Source organism: Mesocricetus auratus, unplaced genomic scaffold (assembly GCF_017639785.1).
Source record: "Mesocricetus auratus isolate SY011 unplaced genomic scaffold, BCM_Maur_2.0 Super-Scaffold_100026, whole genome shotgun sequence".
NCBI classification, from domain to species: domain Eukaryota; kingdom Metazoa; phylum Chordata; class Mammalia; order Rodentia; family Cricetidae; genus Mesocricetus; species Mesocricetus auratus.
Window position 1 is genome coordinate 27,731,358 of NW_024429207.1, and position 19,005 is coordinate 27,750,362.

At 47.0% G+C, this 19,005-nt stretch overlaps 1 protein-coding gene across 1 annotated transcript in view; it reads right to left on the bottom strand.

Annotated features, from left to right (window-relative positions):
- Positions 1-5,967: 5,967 nt before the first annotated feature.
- The window catches only part of Sfrp1 (secreted frizzled related protein 1), a 40,314-nt gene continuing 27,276 nt past the window's right edge, over positions 5,968-19,005 (bottom strand). Inside the window, exon 3 of the mRNA XM_005066558.4 lies at positions 5,968-9,071. Within this exon, the coding sequence (XP_005066615.1) occupies positions 8,749-9,071 (323 nt within the window). The 3' untranslated portion in view covers positions 5,968-8,748. The remainder of the gene's footprint in view (positions 9,072-19,005) is intronic.

The following is a 19,005-nucleotide window of genomic DNA, read 5'->3' on the forward strand; positions in this document are numbered from 1 at the left end:
ACACACACACACACACACACACACACACACCCTGTAGTACCATCCACCCACACCCACACACATGCCCTGATCTCTCTCTCTCTCTCTCTCTCTCTCTCTCTCTCCCTCTCTCTCTCTCTCTCTCTCTCTCTCTCTCACACACACACACATACACACACACACACACTGATGCCGCCGCCCACTCATAATAACAAGAGACTCATTCTTCCTACCCCGGTTTAGGTTTTTGTTTTGCTTTGTTTTGTTTTGAAACATCCTCCGCCTTAAAAATAAAAATGAGAAATGAGGCAAAATCCCAAAGCTCCCTGAAGAATTTAGCGGTTAGCTGCTGAATTTATGATCTACCACCATCCTTTGTCCCATTACAAACAAGTTTCACGTGCACCGTGCAAGCAAATGCACCCTGAGTTCCCAGGAGGAAACCGGTGCTCACTGGAGACGCTGACGGAATCTCAGCTGCAGAGCCGCCAAGCCAGGCGTGGTGTGTTTGTTGCAGAATCCACGTGCCCCCAAGACCTACGTTCATTCCCAGGGGTGGGTCCGGGTCTTCCTTCTTCATGTTTCCTGGCTCATTTTCAGCACAGGTCAAGTTCAAATGCTTCCTACAGCACGGACAATGATGGGCCGTGAAGAATACCAGGTGTTTCTGATTTAGGTCTCCTCCAACAGAGAACCCAATCAATTCCAAGGTCGGAGTTCCTGTCCCTGCCTGCCAGGCCCAAGTTCCAATACCAATGGAATGCAACTGCCCTGGTTGGGAAGCAAAATCTTGATTTCTTCTTCCCACCTACCCTTCCCATAAAAAGTCACCAAGAAAAAAAAATAAGTTGGCTTGAAAAAGAGACCCCAGAGATTAGTTTGGACATCGCCACCGTCTGTAAATCAGCATTTTAATGAGTTAAGTGCACATGAATCAGAAACACAAGGGTCACATTTCCTCTCAAATACTTGAGGTTGGGGGTGTACAATACACTCCCAATTTGGCCTAATCCAAAATCAGGAAGCAGGCCAGACCCTTGTCAAGCCTCCCTTGTCCTGATGTTTGAAAACTCAACAACCAGGAACGGTTCTCCCAGCAGCCCTTAGCCCTGCAATTCTGCAGCGAGACGGTGCTCATGGCAAACCCCAGTAGCCCAAATCAACCCAGAGCAAAGATACCGATGGCCAGATGGCCAGACGGAACCGGGGGCAAGCAAAAACGAGGACAGTGAGAGGGTCTGATGGGAAAATTTCAGTAAGAAATGGGCAATTCCAGGAGAGCAAACATTCCAAACGCTGAGAACGCACAACCATGCAAACAGGTGACAGTGGTTCAGGGTAACAGAGAGTTAAAAGCTAGAGCAGCCTTTTCCTCTGAGAAAAGGAGGGGTGGAAGGGCCTGCGGTCAGAGCTGTGACCCTGTCTCTAAGCCCAAGTGTGACTGGGTGTGTGTTTTTCTTGACTTGATTTTAGAAGCTGAATCTAATTCCTGCATCTGAATCTTCTCTTGCACAAACTCCCTTCCGTCCACCAGGCAGGGAGGACTAGACATCAGACAAGGAATCTTGCCTTCTCTGGACCTTCTGGAGGCTCAGCCTGAGGACCACAGGCATGTTGAGGTTGGGAGAGAAGTGTGCCGGGACAGACCTCTGTCCTCTAACTCAGGACAAAGGAGTCACAGTGCAGAAGGTCTTGATGGAAGGTTCCCGCTAGGAGCCAGACTGTCTGCAGCCCACCAGCTGCCCTTTTCCTTCATGGAGTTATGGCACAGCCAAGCTAATGCTAGTCCCTTGCCTGGGAGGATGCATTCTTTCCCTCCAACTACCTAATGGAAGCAAACACAGATGTCTTGTCCTGGTGAGCATCCGACCTGACCATATTTAGTCTCCATCAGGGAAGGTTGTCCTCACCCGTTTGCAGCCTCCTTCTCCTTCTCATGAATACCTGCCAGTTCTGGCACTGGGGAGAAAGGCAGCGGAAGAGAATCCTGGGAGACTGCATTGCCTGCAGGATTGGTTGAGCTGCACTACAGGGACGGCCCAGTTGGAGACAAGGCTAAGATGGCTTTGTGCTGACCTGCACGGCAGTTTCTTCCTGGTGCTTATTTTTCTCTCTAGTCAACAACTGATCACCTTTTCCTCCCCCCACCCCTTCTACCTCCCACCCCTCCTTAGAAGCCTTGGAGCCTCCCCTAAGCCTGACCCAAGTCAAAAGCTGATTTTGTTGTGGCCTAGAAAGATGCTGTAGCTACAGCCATTGCATATCTTAGAATGGAAGTTGCCAAGCTGGGGAGTGGCTGGGGAGGATGGCCTTACCCCTGAGGAATCTCATATATGGTACTCACCTTACTTATCCCTTGGGTTAGGGCGTGCAATTCTCCCTTCGTTCATTCAGATAATAGACTTATCATCCAGGCAAAGAGGCAAAATCACCTGTATCTGTGTAGTGTCTTCAGACATTGAGGCGGCAAAATGGAAAGTGAGGCCCTTAAGCCATAGTCTCCCTTCCCGCCAGCCTTCCCCAAGTCTGGATCATGACAATGGGCCTCGGTGCACACCATCAAAAGGGTGCAGCAGAGATGAGATGGTGCACACACGCCTCCCTGAGACCTCCTGCTCTTTCTGTCTTTGGGAAGGAGAAAATCCAGTGTGCGGCTTTACGCTTTGTCTCTAAATCCTGATGACCAGGGATTCTCAGAGAAGCTCTGGCCTTGGGTCCCAAGGGCACTCAAAAAGCAGGTTTCCTGAAAGAACAGACACCAAGGCTCCTGACGCAGGCATTTGCAGGGATGGAGGCAGAAACTTCTCCAGAGTTCCCCCAAAATCCCAAGGACCAGGTCATGTGGATTCCGATCCTTTCCCAGCATCCAGGCTGGCTAGTTTGGGCTTTCAGGTGATGGGTAGGCCATCCTAATGAAAGCCACGTGGTGGGGGTTACTGTTTAAACCTGCTGGCTCCTTTCTGCTTCTTCCCACCTCCTCTCTCTCTTAAACACACATGCAGCGCTCCCTCCCTCCATTTAAGCAAACAACCCTCTCCGTGATTAAGTGCAGCCCCTTCTTATCTAAATACCACACAGATGTATGAGGACATGGGAGCCTGCTGCTCTTCCAGAGAACTTATCTTCTCCAAGGCCGCACAAAGCAGCCTTCCTTGGCCTTTGCTGACAGAAATTCTAATACCTGCACCCTAGTAAATCAGCCCTGCTTGGCAGGCTGTCCCCCATTTGTCAGAGATAGGATTTTCCCTCCAAAGACTTCAGTCGCCTTTCCCATCTTGGCTTCCCCCACAGCAAGCGTTTGAAACTGCCCAGATGCGAACAAATGGAACACAGAAAGTCCCACCTCTGTTGGCAACTTCCTGTCTTACTTCAGCCATCCAGATAACACCTTCAGTTGGCTAGCTACAACTGCCGCGGCAGTGGGAACTAGCACTGTTAAGGGACACAGCTTGAAATGGTAACAGAGTAAAGATGGGACCTTTGAGTGTCCCTGGAGGCAGAGAGAAGAGTATACTCCAGGGGGATGGCAGTTTAGGGCTAGGCGGTGTACAGTTTGCCTCGCAAGGCCTTAGGTCTGGCTCCCAGCACTGTAAGCAATTAAAAAAAAAAGTAGTGAATGATTCAAGATTAACCCTAGCTAATTTGGGTTTATAATCAGTTCTCACTCCAATTGGTTTTGTTCTCGATTCAAAGTATGGCTCATATCTTGAGTCTAGAAGAGATGGCTTCTCATAAGGATTCCCAAGACACATTGTTCCAATAGGTGTAAGGACACTCTGGAGCCTCGAGAGAGACCCAGCTCCCACTGTCCTTAGAGGTATGAAGTCTGTAGGTGGTGGATCACACACTAGGGAGGCAGAGGTGGGGGGATCTCTGTAAGTTCAAGGACAGCCTGGTCTACAGAGTGAGCTACACAGAGAAGCCCTGTCTTGAAACACCAGAGAGAGAGAGAGGGAGGGAGGGAGGGAGGGAGGGAGGGAGGGAGGGAGGGAGAGAGAGAGAGAGAGAGAGAGAGAGAGAGAGAGAGAGAGTTACACTCCATCTTAGATCCACAGAATCAGAACCTGCACCTGTCCTATGTGGCTTGTGCTTATTAAATCTTAGCAGTGCTCTTTGAAGATCCAGATGTGCCCTACTATAAAGGAAAAAGCCGAGTCTCATCCCCTCCCTCTGAACCACTTTATTAACTAATATCAAAGTGACCCACAATACTTCAGGAGATCCTGTAGCAATGTGTGTGGAGGAGAAAAGAAAAAGTCCCAAATAAATACCTGCTTTTTTGTTCCCAAGCCATGTTTGGGCTATTAGAAGGTTTTGCAAAGATGCAATGGACTGGGGTCTTGGAACAGCCAGCATATGACTTACAAGTTCTAAATCTGGTGTTATCTAGATTGTCAACTTGATTGGACTGTAATGTGCCCAGGAGAGATAACTAGATCTTGAAGACTCTGACCCAGTAATAGTTCAATCCTTTGATGAATTAAAAGTTTGAATGAGCTGTTGGGAGGGAAACTGCAGGTGGGATTCCAGCAGGAGGATGTAGGAGAAGTGTTCTTGGGGCTGCCTCTTGCCCTGACTCCTTGCTAAGACTTTTCTATGTTTCCTGTGTGTTGTGAGCACCTGTTTCAGTGAAGGGGAGGCAAACTAACATATGAGACCCCATTACCACCCTTCATAATCAAGATTTCTGGGGCTGGAAGCCAGGAACTGGACACGGGCATGTCACTCTCTGTGACCACCACACAGGCTAACGGGGAACCCGTGACTTTCATCAGGTGATGGGTCCAAGTTTTTCTTCCTTAGAAGCCAATGTAGATTTGCTGGCATGTCTGGATCCTATTGGGAAGATGGCGAAGACAACCTAACTTGGACCCACCTCTTGCTGCCCTTTGATAGGATCTGGCTAGTTCCTTGAAGACAAGTGACGTTATGCAGACTGAAATCAAGCTAGCCTGTAGTTCTAAGCACACCCACATTCTTAGGCCTGGGGATCCTGAACTCCCCAGCACCCTCCCTGAAACCAAAGTATATTTCTGCACACCTGTCATCATCTTTGTGCTAATTGGTTGAAAGAGGACAGTTTGAAATGTCATGAGATGTTATGGGTCATGGAAGTTTGGCTTCTGTAGGGGTGGTACCAAGCCTGAAGGAAATTCTCTCCTTAGACCACAGAAGAACCAAGAGGAAATGCCAATAGTCTACTCCGCAGTGCTTGCATTTCGGTATTTCACCAGTTAGGCGAGCATGTGAAAACCCCCATTCCTCGCCTTAGAGATGGTGATGTTGTGCTTGGGTAGGTGAAGTTTTGATGTGCATTTGGAACAAAATTACTAGTTGTTCCAATGTGGAGGAGCTTTTTAACTAGGGTGCACCATCCAACGAAGCTATCACTACAATAGAAGAACTCTGTAGGCAAGAAGCCCAACCCCAACATAAACAACCAGGGATCAGCAAAGTGTGTCACTCTGGGTACAAACGCAGACCCAGCAGATAATTCAGCCTACACAGCTGGGACTCAGGGACTGTGGGTTCTAATTCTAGCCATGCCAGTGACCCAAAGTCTTCTGGGAAGTCCCAGCCATGTCACATCTTAGAGTCTTCATCTGCAAAATCCCAGATGGGACCACAGGACCAGATACAAACCATTTCTTAAGTTCTGGCTGGTAATTTGAATGTGAACACTAAAACGGACCAGGGGATGGGGAGGAGGGTGGGGTATCTGAAACATGGGGCAGAAATCTTGGCAGAACTGAAACCCACACAGCCAGACAGACAACAGGCTGTTAGAGAGAGATGGTTAATGGGGAAGGAGGGTGGGGAGATTCATGGTCCTTCTCAGGTCTCTTCAAGCCTACCACACCCAGCTACCACTTAGAGGTGATGTCCTAGGACCGGAAACCGCCACTGAAACAACACAAGGGAATATGCAGAGCGGCGGAGTGTAGAGTGCTGGATGGCAGGGAGTCAGGTAAATCACAATTCACGTGGTTATTGATTGAGTGATTTTAGTGAATACATGGCAGGAAAAGCATGAAAACAAAACACATATGGGAATTACTATTAACATACGTGATAACATCAAAACATCTGGTCAAATGCAGTTAAAAAACAACACAAACGAAATGGAATGTAAAACATCTTCACAGTATTCAAAGCTTTTTATAAAACTTTTAGACTCTAAAAGTGGAGTCCTCACGCAGGAACTAGGGCCAACAGGAATTCCATCTGCGTGCTTAGGACCTGTGCTGCCAGGTCAGAGCAGCCAGCATGCCACCATCCAGATGTGGCCTCAGGTTTGCTTCTGAAACACATCTTGAAACACTCCAGCTATGAAGGTGCAACAGACCATCTAGTTGCATGGAGTCTAACAAGGAAAACGGGTTCTAGCTTTGGGAAATGAGATTTCTGTAATTTACACATTCATAGGAGGCCTAGAGCTCTGCTTAGATCCTGCCCCTGGGAGAATGTGGCGCTAACCCACCAACCATGAGAGCTGAGTGTTAACACAGAATGTTTTCAAAGGAAAATACTCTTACAATTCTTGCTTCCAAGTCTACCTTCTACGACAACTACAGATAGTGTGCAATGGTTCGGCGGGCCTGGCCTCCTCCTCTCCAGAAGGACTACTTGAAAGCTTTCCAAGTCTGCCCCTTTCACAGGCAACAATAGTCAGAACACACATGGCCCTCTGCTACTGGAGGCCAGTGAAATGAGTCTGCACATCGGTTTGTTGTACCTTTTGTCGAAAAAAACAAAGGTTGGTGACCACGTAGCTTTGTGTGCATACACAGCCTCCCTTTGTTGCCCTGAACTGCTGATGTCGTGGAATCAAAACTGCTCTGTGTGTGTCTAAAACCCTCACAGGTCCACAATGGAACTCTAAAGCCAGGGACTCTGAAGCTGGAGAGGAGCCGCTGCAGTCCACGGTGACCTCCTTCTGACAGCTACCTGAGGATTCCTAACCCAGAGCTTCCCAGTGCGGCCTCTGGCTTGCTATCCATGAAACAGCTAACACACCCGCCAGCTAAATTCATGTAGGAAGTCCTCTGCATAACACACTTTGCCAAGATGAGCAGACCTTCAGTGAGCCCTGAACTAGTGACTCGAGGTCCAGCTAGCTCTACACACTCACGAAATGTTTGCATTTCAGTTGGGCAATGAGAAAGTGGACTATTTCTAATTACTAATACCCATATGCATTTTAAAATAATCCAAAATTATAGACAAATCATTTAAGGTCTCTAATAACTTTATGATTAAGGTTGAAAGAATTTTTAAAGGCGTTATGATAATGGGATTACTAAACAGGAGGTTAATTAGGTCAGTATCCTACTTGGGTTGGTAACTAGGTTGGCTTGCTGACTTCCAGGCTACAGTCTTTTAGAAGTTACCAGAATTTTCCTGTTTCTGTGACAATCCAAGGCCACTGGATGACTTAGCGTGACTCCTCACAATCAATGCTGCACCTGGACTTCGTATGCCAGAGAGACAGTCAACAGGGGTCCTTGAGATGTGGTGGGAAAAGAACAGTCAGCCTTTGGTGGAAGAAATTAACGTTCATTTCTTTTCTCTTGAGAACTACCCGGACAACAGGAGTTAAGGCCACCGAAGGGACCTGGCTTATTTGCATCACTTATTAAGCATACCAACTTGGAGGAATGCCTCCGGGCACTTGGGAAACTGACAATGGTTAGTTTTGAAACCATATCCTTGAATAGGACACTTACCCTCCAAAAACACTAGTGTGTGTGTGGGGGGGGGGCTACAAAAGTAAAAGTGGAGAGGGGTCAGGCAGGCGGCAATTTCGAATTTCTTTTAACTACACACAGTCATGTTTAAAGAAATGGATCTCCTTGGAGAAAAGCAGTCTGGGGAGCTCTGTGGATTCCATAGCCGTGTGGGATCCTGGGCAGCACAGCACTGGCCGCGATTCCGGGCCTGCCTCCTCCCCAGCACATGCGCAGACAGAGTCATTTTCCACAGCACATGCGCAGTCAGCGTGAGGGCAGCCACCAGCCGTCTGCAATCTTAGCCTTGGTTATCTTTCAAATGCTCAGCGTGGATTTTCCTCCAAGCCTTGACGGGTGTATGGGATTTTGTCACTGTTTATGTTGCTGCTGTTCTTTTGAAATGTGACAGATGAAATAGGGTCCCCGTCCACCCCGACTCGTGACCAACTGATGCACTGCATTTGCTTTTTTCTTGCGCTGTATTTTTGAAAACCGGTAATCATGGGCTTCTCAGCCTGAAATGCCTCATGTCTCTTCATACAAAAGCAGGCCTCTGTCACCATTGTGTCCCAAGGGACCCACAGAAATGGCCATCTGAGACCAACAGTCTCCTATCAAAGGTTGGTGGGTGCAAAAGCTGAGGGTAGAAACAGGCAGTGGCCTCCCATCCAGCCCCTTGTCTACCCCATTCTGTACTGAGCCGTGTGTGTGTGTGTGTGTGTGTGTGTGTGTGTGTGCGCGCGCATGCGCTCGCGGGAGCCTGAGACTCAGTGAAAGGATTCTGCCCCTCCTTTTGCACAGTGACTGCTGGCCCTGCTGCAGCCCTTAAAAAGCGTTCCTAATCTAAAGAGCCCTGGACATAGCTGGCTGTGGCTATGTAAGGAGAAGGGAGTGGGGTCGCTGTAGGAACGGAGCCAGCTGCAATGCAAAAGCCACACCTGTAATGGACGAGGGCAATATGTGGACCCCAAGAGTCAGGGCCATCCACTCGCCCCCACCCTCACCCCAGGTCACACTCCCTCCCCAGCGCACCCCAGGATCACTTAAAAACAGACTGGAAGGTGGGGCACTCGTGGGTTTTCATTTTCTTCATGAAGTTTTTGAATTCCTTGTTTTTCTTGTCCCACTTGTGGATGGCCGTCAGCAGGTACTGGCTCTTCACCTTGCGGCCCATGATAAGGAACTGGTGGCTGAGGTTGTCCAGCTGGTGGCAGGGACAGTCGGCGCCGTTCTTGAGGAACAGCACAAGACGCTTCAGCTCCTTCTTCTTAATGGGCCCCAGTTTCAGGGGCTTCTTCTTCTTGGGGACGATCTTCTTGTCCCCATTTTCCTTCTTGACCTCTTTGATTTTCATCCTCAGAGCTAGGACAAGAAGGGGAAGCAATGAGAGAAGGGGAGGGTGAGGAAGAGAAAGTATTTAGAACAGAGGTTTCACTTGGAACAACACCCCACCCAGTCCTACGCAAAAGGAAAAGAGCTGGTCAATGGGCTACTGAGCTGCAAGTGCCCCCGGGGATTGCCGCAGGGCATCGAGAGGTTCTCAAATCAATTTTAGGATTCATCATGTGAATGGAAAAAGGCAGCTGATACTCATGCATGAACATTTCATAATGAAGTCAATTCTTTGGTATGTCAAAAACAATATAAAAAGAGAAGATGTCATATAATTCAACTTCATCTATAGAATCTCATGTTATTGTCCCAAACATTTAAAGAAAAAAAATTGTCCTAATTTTTCTTTTTAAAGAACGTTAGTGGTTTGGTTTTTATAGCATCCAAAACAAGACAGACAGAATCTGGGAGCATATTCAGCAAGGGAAATTCAGAGAGCCCTTCAAACCGTGTGCTAGGGTGTCAATGTCCAACTTTAGCACAGGTGAAATCGGAGTTCCTCTAGCTGTACGTTTAGGAAAGTTTGGTGTCAGGTAAGTCCCACAGATCAATAAGCCATGGGTGGAGAAAGAAAAAACAACCTACCCATCAACCCTCCCTCTTCTTTGCTTTGTGTCCACGGATCGAGTTACTTTTTGTTCCTCCAATATATGTTATGGAACACAGGGCCCCACTGTATGACAGGCAAGTATCCGGTCCTGATGGACTACATCCCGGCCCTGAATAGTATTTTGAACCTATGCGCAGCTCCTTCAGTGGTAGCCATAAAGGAGCCAACGGTCAAAGATGTTGGCTAAGCACACGGTGCCATGCTCCTTTAAAATCTGCCAACACTAGATATTAGACACTGGAAACCATCTTCGAGATATCAGTTACCAGATAACATGCATATCCTCTGAATTCTTTCCAGTGACAAGTCACCAGGCCCTCCACCATTTTTAAGTCGATCGATACTTATGCTGCACTCCATGAAGAAAGCCCTGTTTCTGAAACACATTTAGTAGTTACTGGTTCTCAAAGAGTGAGGTTGACCTGTAAATGCACTAAGTGTTTTGCTTTTATTCCTTTAATGGATGAATGCTAGTAACTCCATGAAGAAAGGACAATTATCTTCCCCATCTAAGAGATAAGAAAACTGACATGTGGCCAGTCAATTGGCTTGCTCGTTTGTTAGTTTTAAATTCCAACCCATGTGCATTAATTAACCATCCGTTATTTTAACAAATACCTAAGCTAAATCAACTGATAAGGAGGACAGGTCTGTTTTGGTTGACCTCCAGTTTTCAATCCATCATTACTGGCCCCATAGGGATGTGACAAAATAGCACATCATAGCCAGGGTACACAGCAGGAAAAAGCTGCTAGCCATATGGCAGTATCGCAAAAAGAAAGAAAAGAATGGTGGTTCGGTGTCCCTCAAGACATGCCCAAAATTACTCATTTCCACTAGGTCCTATCCCAGAGTGACACAGGGGTCCTCAGACCAAGTCGGCAGCATATAGGCCTGGGGGTGCAAAGGGTCTATATCCAAGCCATAGTGCCATGACTAACAGCACACTTCCAATTGCTTAGCTGTGCCTGCTGCCTCTGTGATTTCAAAATTCTTTATAATGAACCCAAAACGTAGCATCCTCATTAACTGGATCAAGAAAATAAAGGGTTCAGATGGGCTCCTAATTCCACTTCCGTTTTAGAACGGCCTGTCTCTAGCCAACAGCACAAGAGTCCTTCTAGCTCAGAGACTCTGCTAATAGAAGTCACCACAGAATGTTCTGCCGGTTACAAGGCCAAACCTTGGCTCCCTAACAAGTGAACGGGAAGGGCAAAGAGAAGAGTCTTGAGAGTCTAAGTCTGTGAATTTAAAATCCTCCCCCCCCCCATTGTTTTCTTTTTCTGATGAAAAGACATCCAGACCTTGAGGCTGACTTAACTCAAGTCCCGCATAGTACCCCAGGTCTGAGAAACGCTTCCTACCAAGGCTGGCAGAAAGGTCACAAGTAGATAGATCCTTGTGAGCATACATCCCTAGCTGCTGACCACCTAGCTCTCCTGGAGTCCCCAGTGCTCAGAACAGTAAGCTGAACCATAACTCCCCAGTGAATTCAAAGAATCAACGCCCCCACACCCAGCGGGTCACTGTCCACTGCTTCTGATTTGCTTGAGTCTCACCCCCCTGGTGAACAAAGCAATTGGAAGCCAGCGGGTGAGTGTTCCATGAATAGGCAGCAGAGACTGCCCCTCCAAGGCCTCACCCAGACAGGCCCAAACTGGCCCACACTTACCTCAGCTCCCACAGTTGGCTTATAGACCTGGGAGTTCACTTAGGAAAAATAAAAGGGAGATTTCACTTGTTCCAGTGTAAAACTTGATGAATGAGAGAAGTTCTCAATAGGGTTGAGTGAGGGGAGCAGCCAGAAGAGACTCACCACCTGGGCCAAAGCCAAGTGAATCTCATCTCTGCCTGCCTCTGCCAAACAGGGCCAATGGGAATGGAAAATAAACATTCCCTATTGTTTTCATCTTAGTGCCCTTTCAAGACCCATGGCTTAGAGCTTAGTCCTTAGTGGAACTATTAGGAAGTAGTAGAATGTTCACAAGGCCACAGTGAGGGGTCTTGAGGTCACTAATGTATGCTTTTTGACCTGGATGGCAGCACCCCCAAAGACCTTTCTCCAGTCTTTGGGGCTTTCTGGCCATTAAGTCCAAGATGCGTCCTAGACAACGTGGTGCCTCGCATAAGGCAACAGGCTAACTGATCAGGCACTAGCTGCCAAGACTGTTAGGCAGAAGAACCCTTTCCTGTATAAGCTGGTTGTATGAAGTATTTGCTGCGGTAACAGGAGGCTAACCCACGACTTACTAAAGACAGGATGCAAGGCAGTGAAAGTGACAGCTCTGGTCCTTTCCCAAGGTGGATGACGCCCAACTATGCCTTAAAAGTAGTCAAGTCTCACTTGCATCGCCATGAGAGAGGAATGCACATACCAGCAAACAACAGGGGAGTATCTTTACTACAACGAAGTGTGTCACCATTTACTGAATACCTACCATGCGCTGTGCTCGAGAGGTAAACACAGGCCAGGTGCTCTGGCTATTACAGTGGTTCTCAACCTGTGGGTCACGAACCCCCACAGGGTGGGGTTCTCATGGCAGATGTTTGCATTACGATTCATAACCTTAACACAATTACAATTATGAGGTAGCAAGGAAATAATTTTGTGGCTGGGGGGTTACCATGACATGAGGAAATGTACTAAGGGGTTGCAGCGCCAGAAGGTTGAGAACCGCTGATCCCCTAGTCCTTGTTTACTATTCTCAGCGACAGCCAAGCGGGCATTTTGAGTGTTTTCCATTTTGAGTGTTTTATTATAGTCAGGAAGAACCAGGGCCACACAATGGCAGCACAAGGCTGCAATTTGTAGGAGATGCAATCAGGATTGGAACCCATAGCCAAGCCCACAGACCAGGCTCTCTCTCTCTCTCTCTTTCTCTTTCTCTCTCTCTCTCTCTCTCTCTCTCTCTCTCTCTCTCTCTCTCTCTCTCTGTCTCTCTCTCTCTCTCCCCCCCTCTCCCTCTCCACCCATTATTGAGTTTAAAATGCTGTTGCTTCAGTGGAAACTATTTCTTGATTGTGCTGCTTTTAATCACAACTCAAAAAAAAAAATAATGTTCCTTTGTCATGACCATGTAAAGGAATTTAGTTTACATAGGTGGGGGACAGCGAAGGGAGGAGGGAAACCCATGATGGAAATGTGGTATGCATTAGGCTCTCCAGTTCTTGGCTGTTTGGCTCACTTTCCTTCTCAAGGTGGAGACAGTAGGGGAGAAGGCACATGTGGCCAGAATTGCTAACATCTTTCCACCTTCCCAGGGTCTGCTTTGGGCGTGTGCATTACCTGGAGTGTGTGATAGGCAATTACCTGTCCGAAGTTAATTTCTCCACATCTGTGGGTGCCTGGGCTAACTCTACCACTACCACCACCATGTCATGCCTGTGGCAGAGTCCAAAGTTGGTACTGGCCCAGAATGGCCAGGAATCGGTACTGGCCAGGAGGACACTAGGAAATTCACCCGTGGATGAGTTTACAATGCAAATGGCGGTGGCATCGAGGACACAGGGGACAGCTGCTGGGACAATACTGTACGCACTGTCTCGGTGTTCTATCTGTAAGACACAAGGCACAGCCTCGCTAATGGCATGGCTTATGTCATCTCCAGCACGCCATTTACCTGTCCTGTTCCATAAACACTGCATTGAAACTAACTTTTGGGATCCAGATTGCATCCACCTTAAAACAAAAGGAGAAGAAGAAAATAAAGGAAAGTAAAACCATTTTTTCCTTAGCAACAATTTAACATGCCCCAAGGGGAAAACATTACTCTTATCTATGCATTACTGCCAGCCCAATAATTCAGACACTCAGAAACTTTGAAAAACTCCAAACTTGAGGTTGCAATTTGTACTTGTTGGGTCTTTCTCAGAAATCTTAAAGCAAAACATCTCTTGGGTTTGAGTACCTCTGAGTACATTTCAGTAGACCATGAAAGCCTCATTCCACTTTCAGTCACTCAAACCATATTTTCTGCACACAAATTATCCTTCCTTGACAGCCTCCCCACAAGGCTCGGCCATATTTCTGAGGCTAAAAGGAGAATCAGAAAAGTCCTAAAAATCATCCCAAGCCTGACTTCCTTCCAAACTGCCTCTTCCTCTTGACATTCCTAGTCTACTAATAGTGTCCTTCTACCCCCCCACCTCCCCCAGTACTCCCCATCCCACCATGGCCAGGTACAGTCACCAAATGCAAGGCAGTCACCAGCTCAGGGCCATCCAGTTAAACAGGCAATAATCTACTGTTGCTGTAGGTATCTAAGAGGGAAACGAATAAGCTGGGAAACGTAGGAGTGTGGCTGAGTCAGAAATCACACTTGAAACTCAACGGATTACAGGTACCATGAGGGTGAAGTATAGAGGACAGAGGAAAAAGGAGTGTCCCAAAGAAGTGCCTTGGCTGGGAATAAGGGGAAAGAGGAGAGTTATTAGAAAAGCACCCGAGGCAAAGATGAAAAATAAACAAAACAGCCCAGGCAGGCAGCTGTTTCAAATGGAGGGGACACCTCCCCATCCCAAGGGCTGAAGAATGCGTCTAAAACTGGACTGCCTGGGGATGCAGGTCACTGACATCTGGGCGAGGCCAGGATCTGAGCCAGCAGAGGTTATTCCAGAGAGCCAACAGCCAATGGAAAGGAGAGACAAAAGCATCCCCCGCAGACAGGCCCTGAATTCCTGGAATGTCTAAAAGAACAGCACCCACTGATGACCACACGCCAGACGCACTAGATGGGGGTCACACGAAAGCGCTCCAGTCCTTCCTGCGCTCGACTGAAAATTAGTTAAAGCAAAAACAAAAAAGAGAAACACAGGGCTGAAGAGGTAGCCCGGTGGTCAAGAGCACTTGTTGCTCTTGCAGAGGATCTAGGTTTGATTGCCAGCACCCACACGGTGGCCCACAACTATCTGTAACTACAATTCCAGGGGATCCAACATCCCCTGCCGGCCTCTGTGGACACTGGCATGCACTCTGTGCCCATGCATACATCCATATGCATAATTAATAAATCTAAAAACATTCACAATAAACCAAACACATACAAGAAAATGTCAAAGACAACAAAGACACACCAAGAGCATTCTGAACAGCAGAAAGCAGACAGAAGGTCAGACAGAGAAGACAAACTGAAACCAGCTGCTAATGGAGAGAGATGTCTGATGCTGGTAGGAGCAAGTTGGTCCCCATAGCAGGGCCCACAGATGCTAATGGGCTGGGCCACAGGATGTAGCTGTGAATTCAAATGACTAACCTCACCTTCAACCCCAGCAGCAGCCACAAGGTTTATTCTATATGGCAGGTTTGCATCAGATAGGAGGGAGCGGGCAATGTGTAGGAGATGTCACAGCGTCAGGTAAGACTGTTAGGTAAAAAGTAGGACCCTCGGGGCTTGGAAGACAGAATTGGCTGGTTGGATGACTCAGCAGGGAGAGGGGCTTTAATAACCTGACTTCAATCCCTGGAGCCCACATGGTTGAAGGAGAGAACTGACTCCCACGAGCTATCCTCTGACAACTCCCCACACACACATACACACATGACTCACACAAATAAATGCACAAAAAAAAATGCAATAAAGATGCTCAAAAGGGCACTGATCTCTACCTCCAAGTCAGAGAGTTGAATGGTCTCTCTCTTTGAAAAATCCAGTAGCTCCAAAGAAAAGACCATGGGTTTTTTTGACTCAAGAACCCACAACTGGTGCTCCAAGTGGAATGAGTTCCCACGATGGTTTTTGTTTTTTCCCCTCCTTCAAAATCTCAAATGAGATGGGTGGTGGTGACACACACCTTTAGTACCAGAATTTGGGAGGCAGAGGCAGGTGGATCTTTGTGAGTTTGAGGCCAACCTGGTCTACAGAGCAAGTTCAAGGACAGCCAGGGCCACACAGAGAAACCATAGATAGATAGATAGATAGATAGATAGATAGATAGATAGATAGATAGATAGATACATAGATAGATAGATAGATAGATAGATAGATAGATAGATAGATAGATCCTCAAATGAGAGCCAACAAATCACAGGTTTAATACACAAAAAGCTTCCAACTCCATGTGTCTCAAATTCAAACATCTAGGCAAGGACTGACAGGATTTTAAGGTAAGTCTAAATGTGAATGATAGAGGCCAAAAACATAGGAAATAAATAGGGGGAAAAAGGATCCCAGAGATAACAGAGAAAAAGTAGGAAAGCATAAGAAATCTTTAAAACGTGATCATATTGGGTAAGTTACCGTATCATATAACAAGAACAGAAAGCTATTAAAGGAAACCTTGGCAGGACAGGACTGTGTTCAATACACGTGTTTTAAGACAGGTTTAAAGACATTTCCTGAGATCATAAACAAAGTGACAGAGAGAGAGGAGACAGGAAAAGCATAAGAGTAGACTGTGGACCCGAGTCTCTACTTCTGAATAAAGGGGCTTACAAAATGGGGGTGGGGAATGGAGGAAATAATATGTCAATTTTCAGAGACGAAGAACACAAACTCTCAGTTTACATGGCGCCCAGCTCAAAAGGTTCGGGACACTTAGAAACATAAGGAACCAAAAGACATTGTGAGATACAGAGAGAAGACCCTCCTAAGACAAAGGATCCAGCACCAGGGTGGTACTGGATTCTGCAATAGCAACTCTAGGAGCCTCCAGGACAATGAAGGAAAGACTTTAAAATCCCCAAACAGGATACAGAGCCAAACCACCAACCAGTGCTTAAGAACAGGATATAGACGTCTTCAGACATTAGAGGGTTAAATACCAATCTTTCATGAGGACTCTTTTTTTTTAATGTAGAAGTTAATGAAAAGAAGTATAAGATCCAGGAAAATGAAGAGCTAACGTCAAGAAACCCAAAAGAAGGCTTCCAACATCCTCGCCATTACACTTGGCACAGTGGCACGGTTCCAGTCCACCCAGACTGAGCAGCCGGCAGGAGATAGTGCAGGAGACATATTGCTGTATAGCTAAAAGAAAGGGGGGCCTGGGTTCATAACAGGAAACGGGAAACAAAGGAAATAAAACGAGGCAATTACCGTCTCAAAGGAAAATGAGGGGGGATAAACGAGAGGAGATGCGGTGGTGGTGCCCTTCACCGCTGGGCTGCAAATAACGCTGACGCAACACCAAGATATTAAACTACACGCGAGCCAAGCCAAGAGCGCTGTGTGGCTGCATTGGGAAGACGATGCGAAAAGAGACTGTGCTCGGCTCTAACTGTAGAGGCATCAATACAAAGTCTGAACAAGGAGACAAAGGAATCAGCCCCTGCCGGTCCCGAGCTTGCTGCAGTCTGCCAACCCCCTCCAGAAATTCTACCGAGAGAAAATTATCATTTCTCATTTTGTGAGACTGGGGTGGGAGGGCATGAGGGAGAAAACTGTAGTTTTATCTTATTAGGGTTTTTTATTTTTATTTTACTTTATATGCATTGGTGCTTTGCCTGCACGTAGGTCTGTGTGAGGGTGTCAGATCTTGGAGTTACAGACAGTTGTGAGCTGCCATGTGGATGCTGGGAATTGAACCTGGGTCCTCTGGAAGAGCAGTTGGTGCTCTTAACTGCTGGGCCACCTCTCCATGCCCTGTTTCCTGTTTTTTGTTGTTGTTGTTGTTTATAATTTTTTTAAAAGAAACCCTTTCATCCCTATTTGATTTTTAGACTATATTTTGAGACACAATTAGAAAGCTTATGGTCTCAGGCAGAACATGCATGAGTTACAAAAACAAGAGATCATAACGGAAACAAGTTATACATTTCCAATTTAAATGAAGCAACAGTTTTAGTTGGGGTTTCTTAAGGATTATTTTTATTTGGATAAAAATCTTTGCTTTTCAGCCATTTCTTTGTTTCTTTCTTTTCCTTCTTTCTTTGGTCACTGATTTGTTTTGTCCTGTCTTTTAAGGAGTGAAGGAGAGGCAACCAACACATCTTGTCAACACTCACCATTTTCCAGATGAGAAATCCATTAGGTCGGAAGGCGCCTTGTTTACTTTGAGCTGTGTAAGTCATAAGAGGCTGGAAACCCTCACAGCCATGACTACCACCTGCTGCTGGCCTCTGCCCAGAACTGCAGTGCGTCCTGAAGCAAGGATGGAGGGATGGGGACCATGGACCCAACGCCTGCACTCATTCTTTCCAGCATCACAGACGAGCAATCTATATATAGGGGCAGACCCCAGAGTACACAGCCTGGTTCTAAGAGATTTGCTTTATCCTAAATTACTCTCTTTCAACGAGGTTTCCAAACAGATGATCTGTGGAGCAGGGGTGAGCTGGTTCCAGTACCTGCCTGACAGCCTTGTCGCCCCATAGTGGCCTTTCACCAGCCAGAGTCGGCTACCCCTGGTTTAGGAAGATGGGTACAGATAGGCACCTCTGTATACCAGCCATATTGCCAGCTTACACAGCTCCTGCCAATGGATCATGCAGGTAAAAGAGGGTGTTCAGATAACAAAGCTTCACTCAGCTATGAAAACTGCAGGACCAGTTTTCTGCTTCCTCATAAACCTCCCAAGGCCTGAGGCCAAAAGCACCTTCCCTGAACTCAACTGTGCAATTAACAGCCTGGGCAAGGGCCATGGGTAGCAAGAGCTGCAGCCACCTTCCAGAATGCAGCAGAGGGCCTGGTCAACATGGAGAGCTAGCTTCGAGACACTGTAGCCCAAATGTGTCCTATTAACAAAGGTATCCCAATGGTGGCCTGACAGAATCCACTGTTCCCACCAGGAACCAGTGTTTAGCATAATTAATTTGTTTAGCAAAGAAAAGAGCTGGTACTCCATCACAAGAACTGAGGCTCTATTCCCTGGCCACAAACCACACACTACATACTTCCAGGCATTTCCTGACTATAGAACATATATTACATACGTACGAAAGATTGAAAGCCCCACCCAGTTACAAAGAACAATGGGTTAAAATTTTTTGAGTGAATCTAATTGAAGTTGTCCTGTTTTCTGGATCCCAGATAATTTAGAATTTAGGGAGCTGATCACAGAAAATAATTTTGTGGCTCCCCATACACACACCCTGCCACTACCACCCACCACCTCTACCCCACCCCCACCCCCCACGTACCCCCACACGCCCTGTCACTCCCCCATCACCACCGCACACACCCTAGCAGTTTCTGAGTTAGTTCACTGCTATGTGTCTGACTTCATGGACTGTACTGCTTCCCCACTAACTTGGGCTATGGCAGCAAAATGGAACTTTCACCCAGAGAACAAAGTCATGAGTGGTGTGACTTTCATCTCAGAAGCATGGCTCTGGCACCAAGAATTTGAACCCCTAAG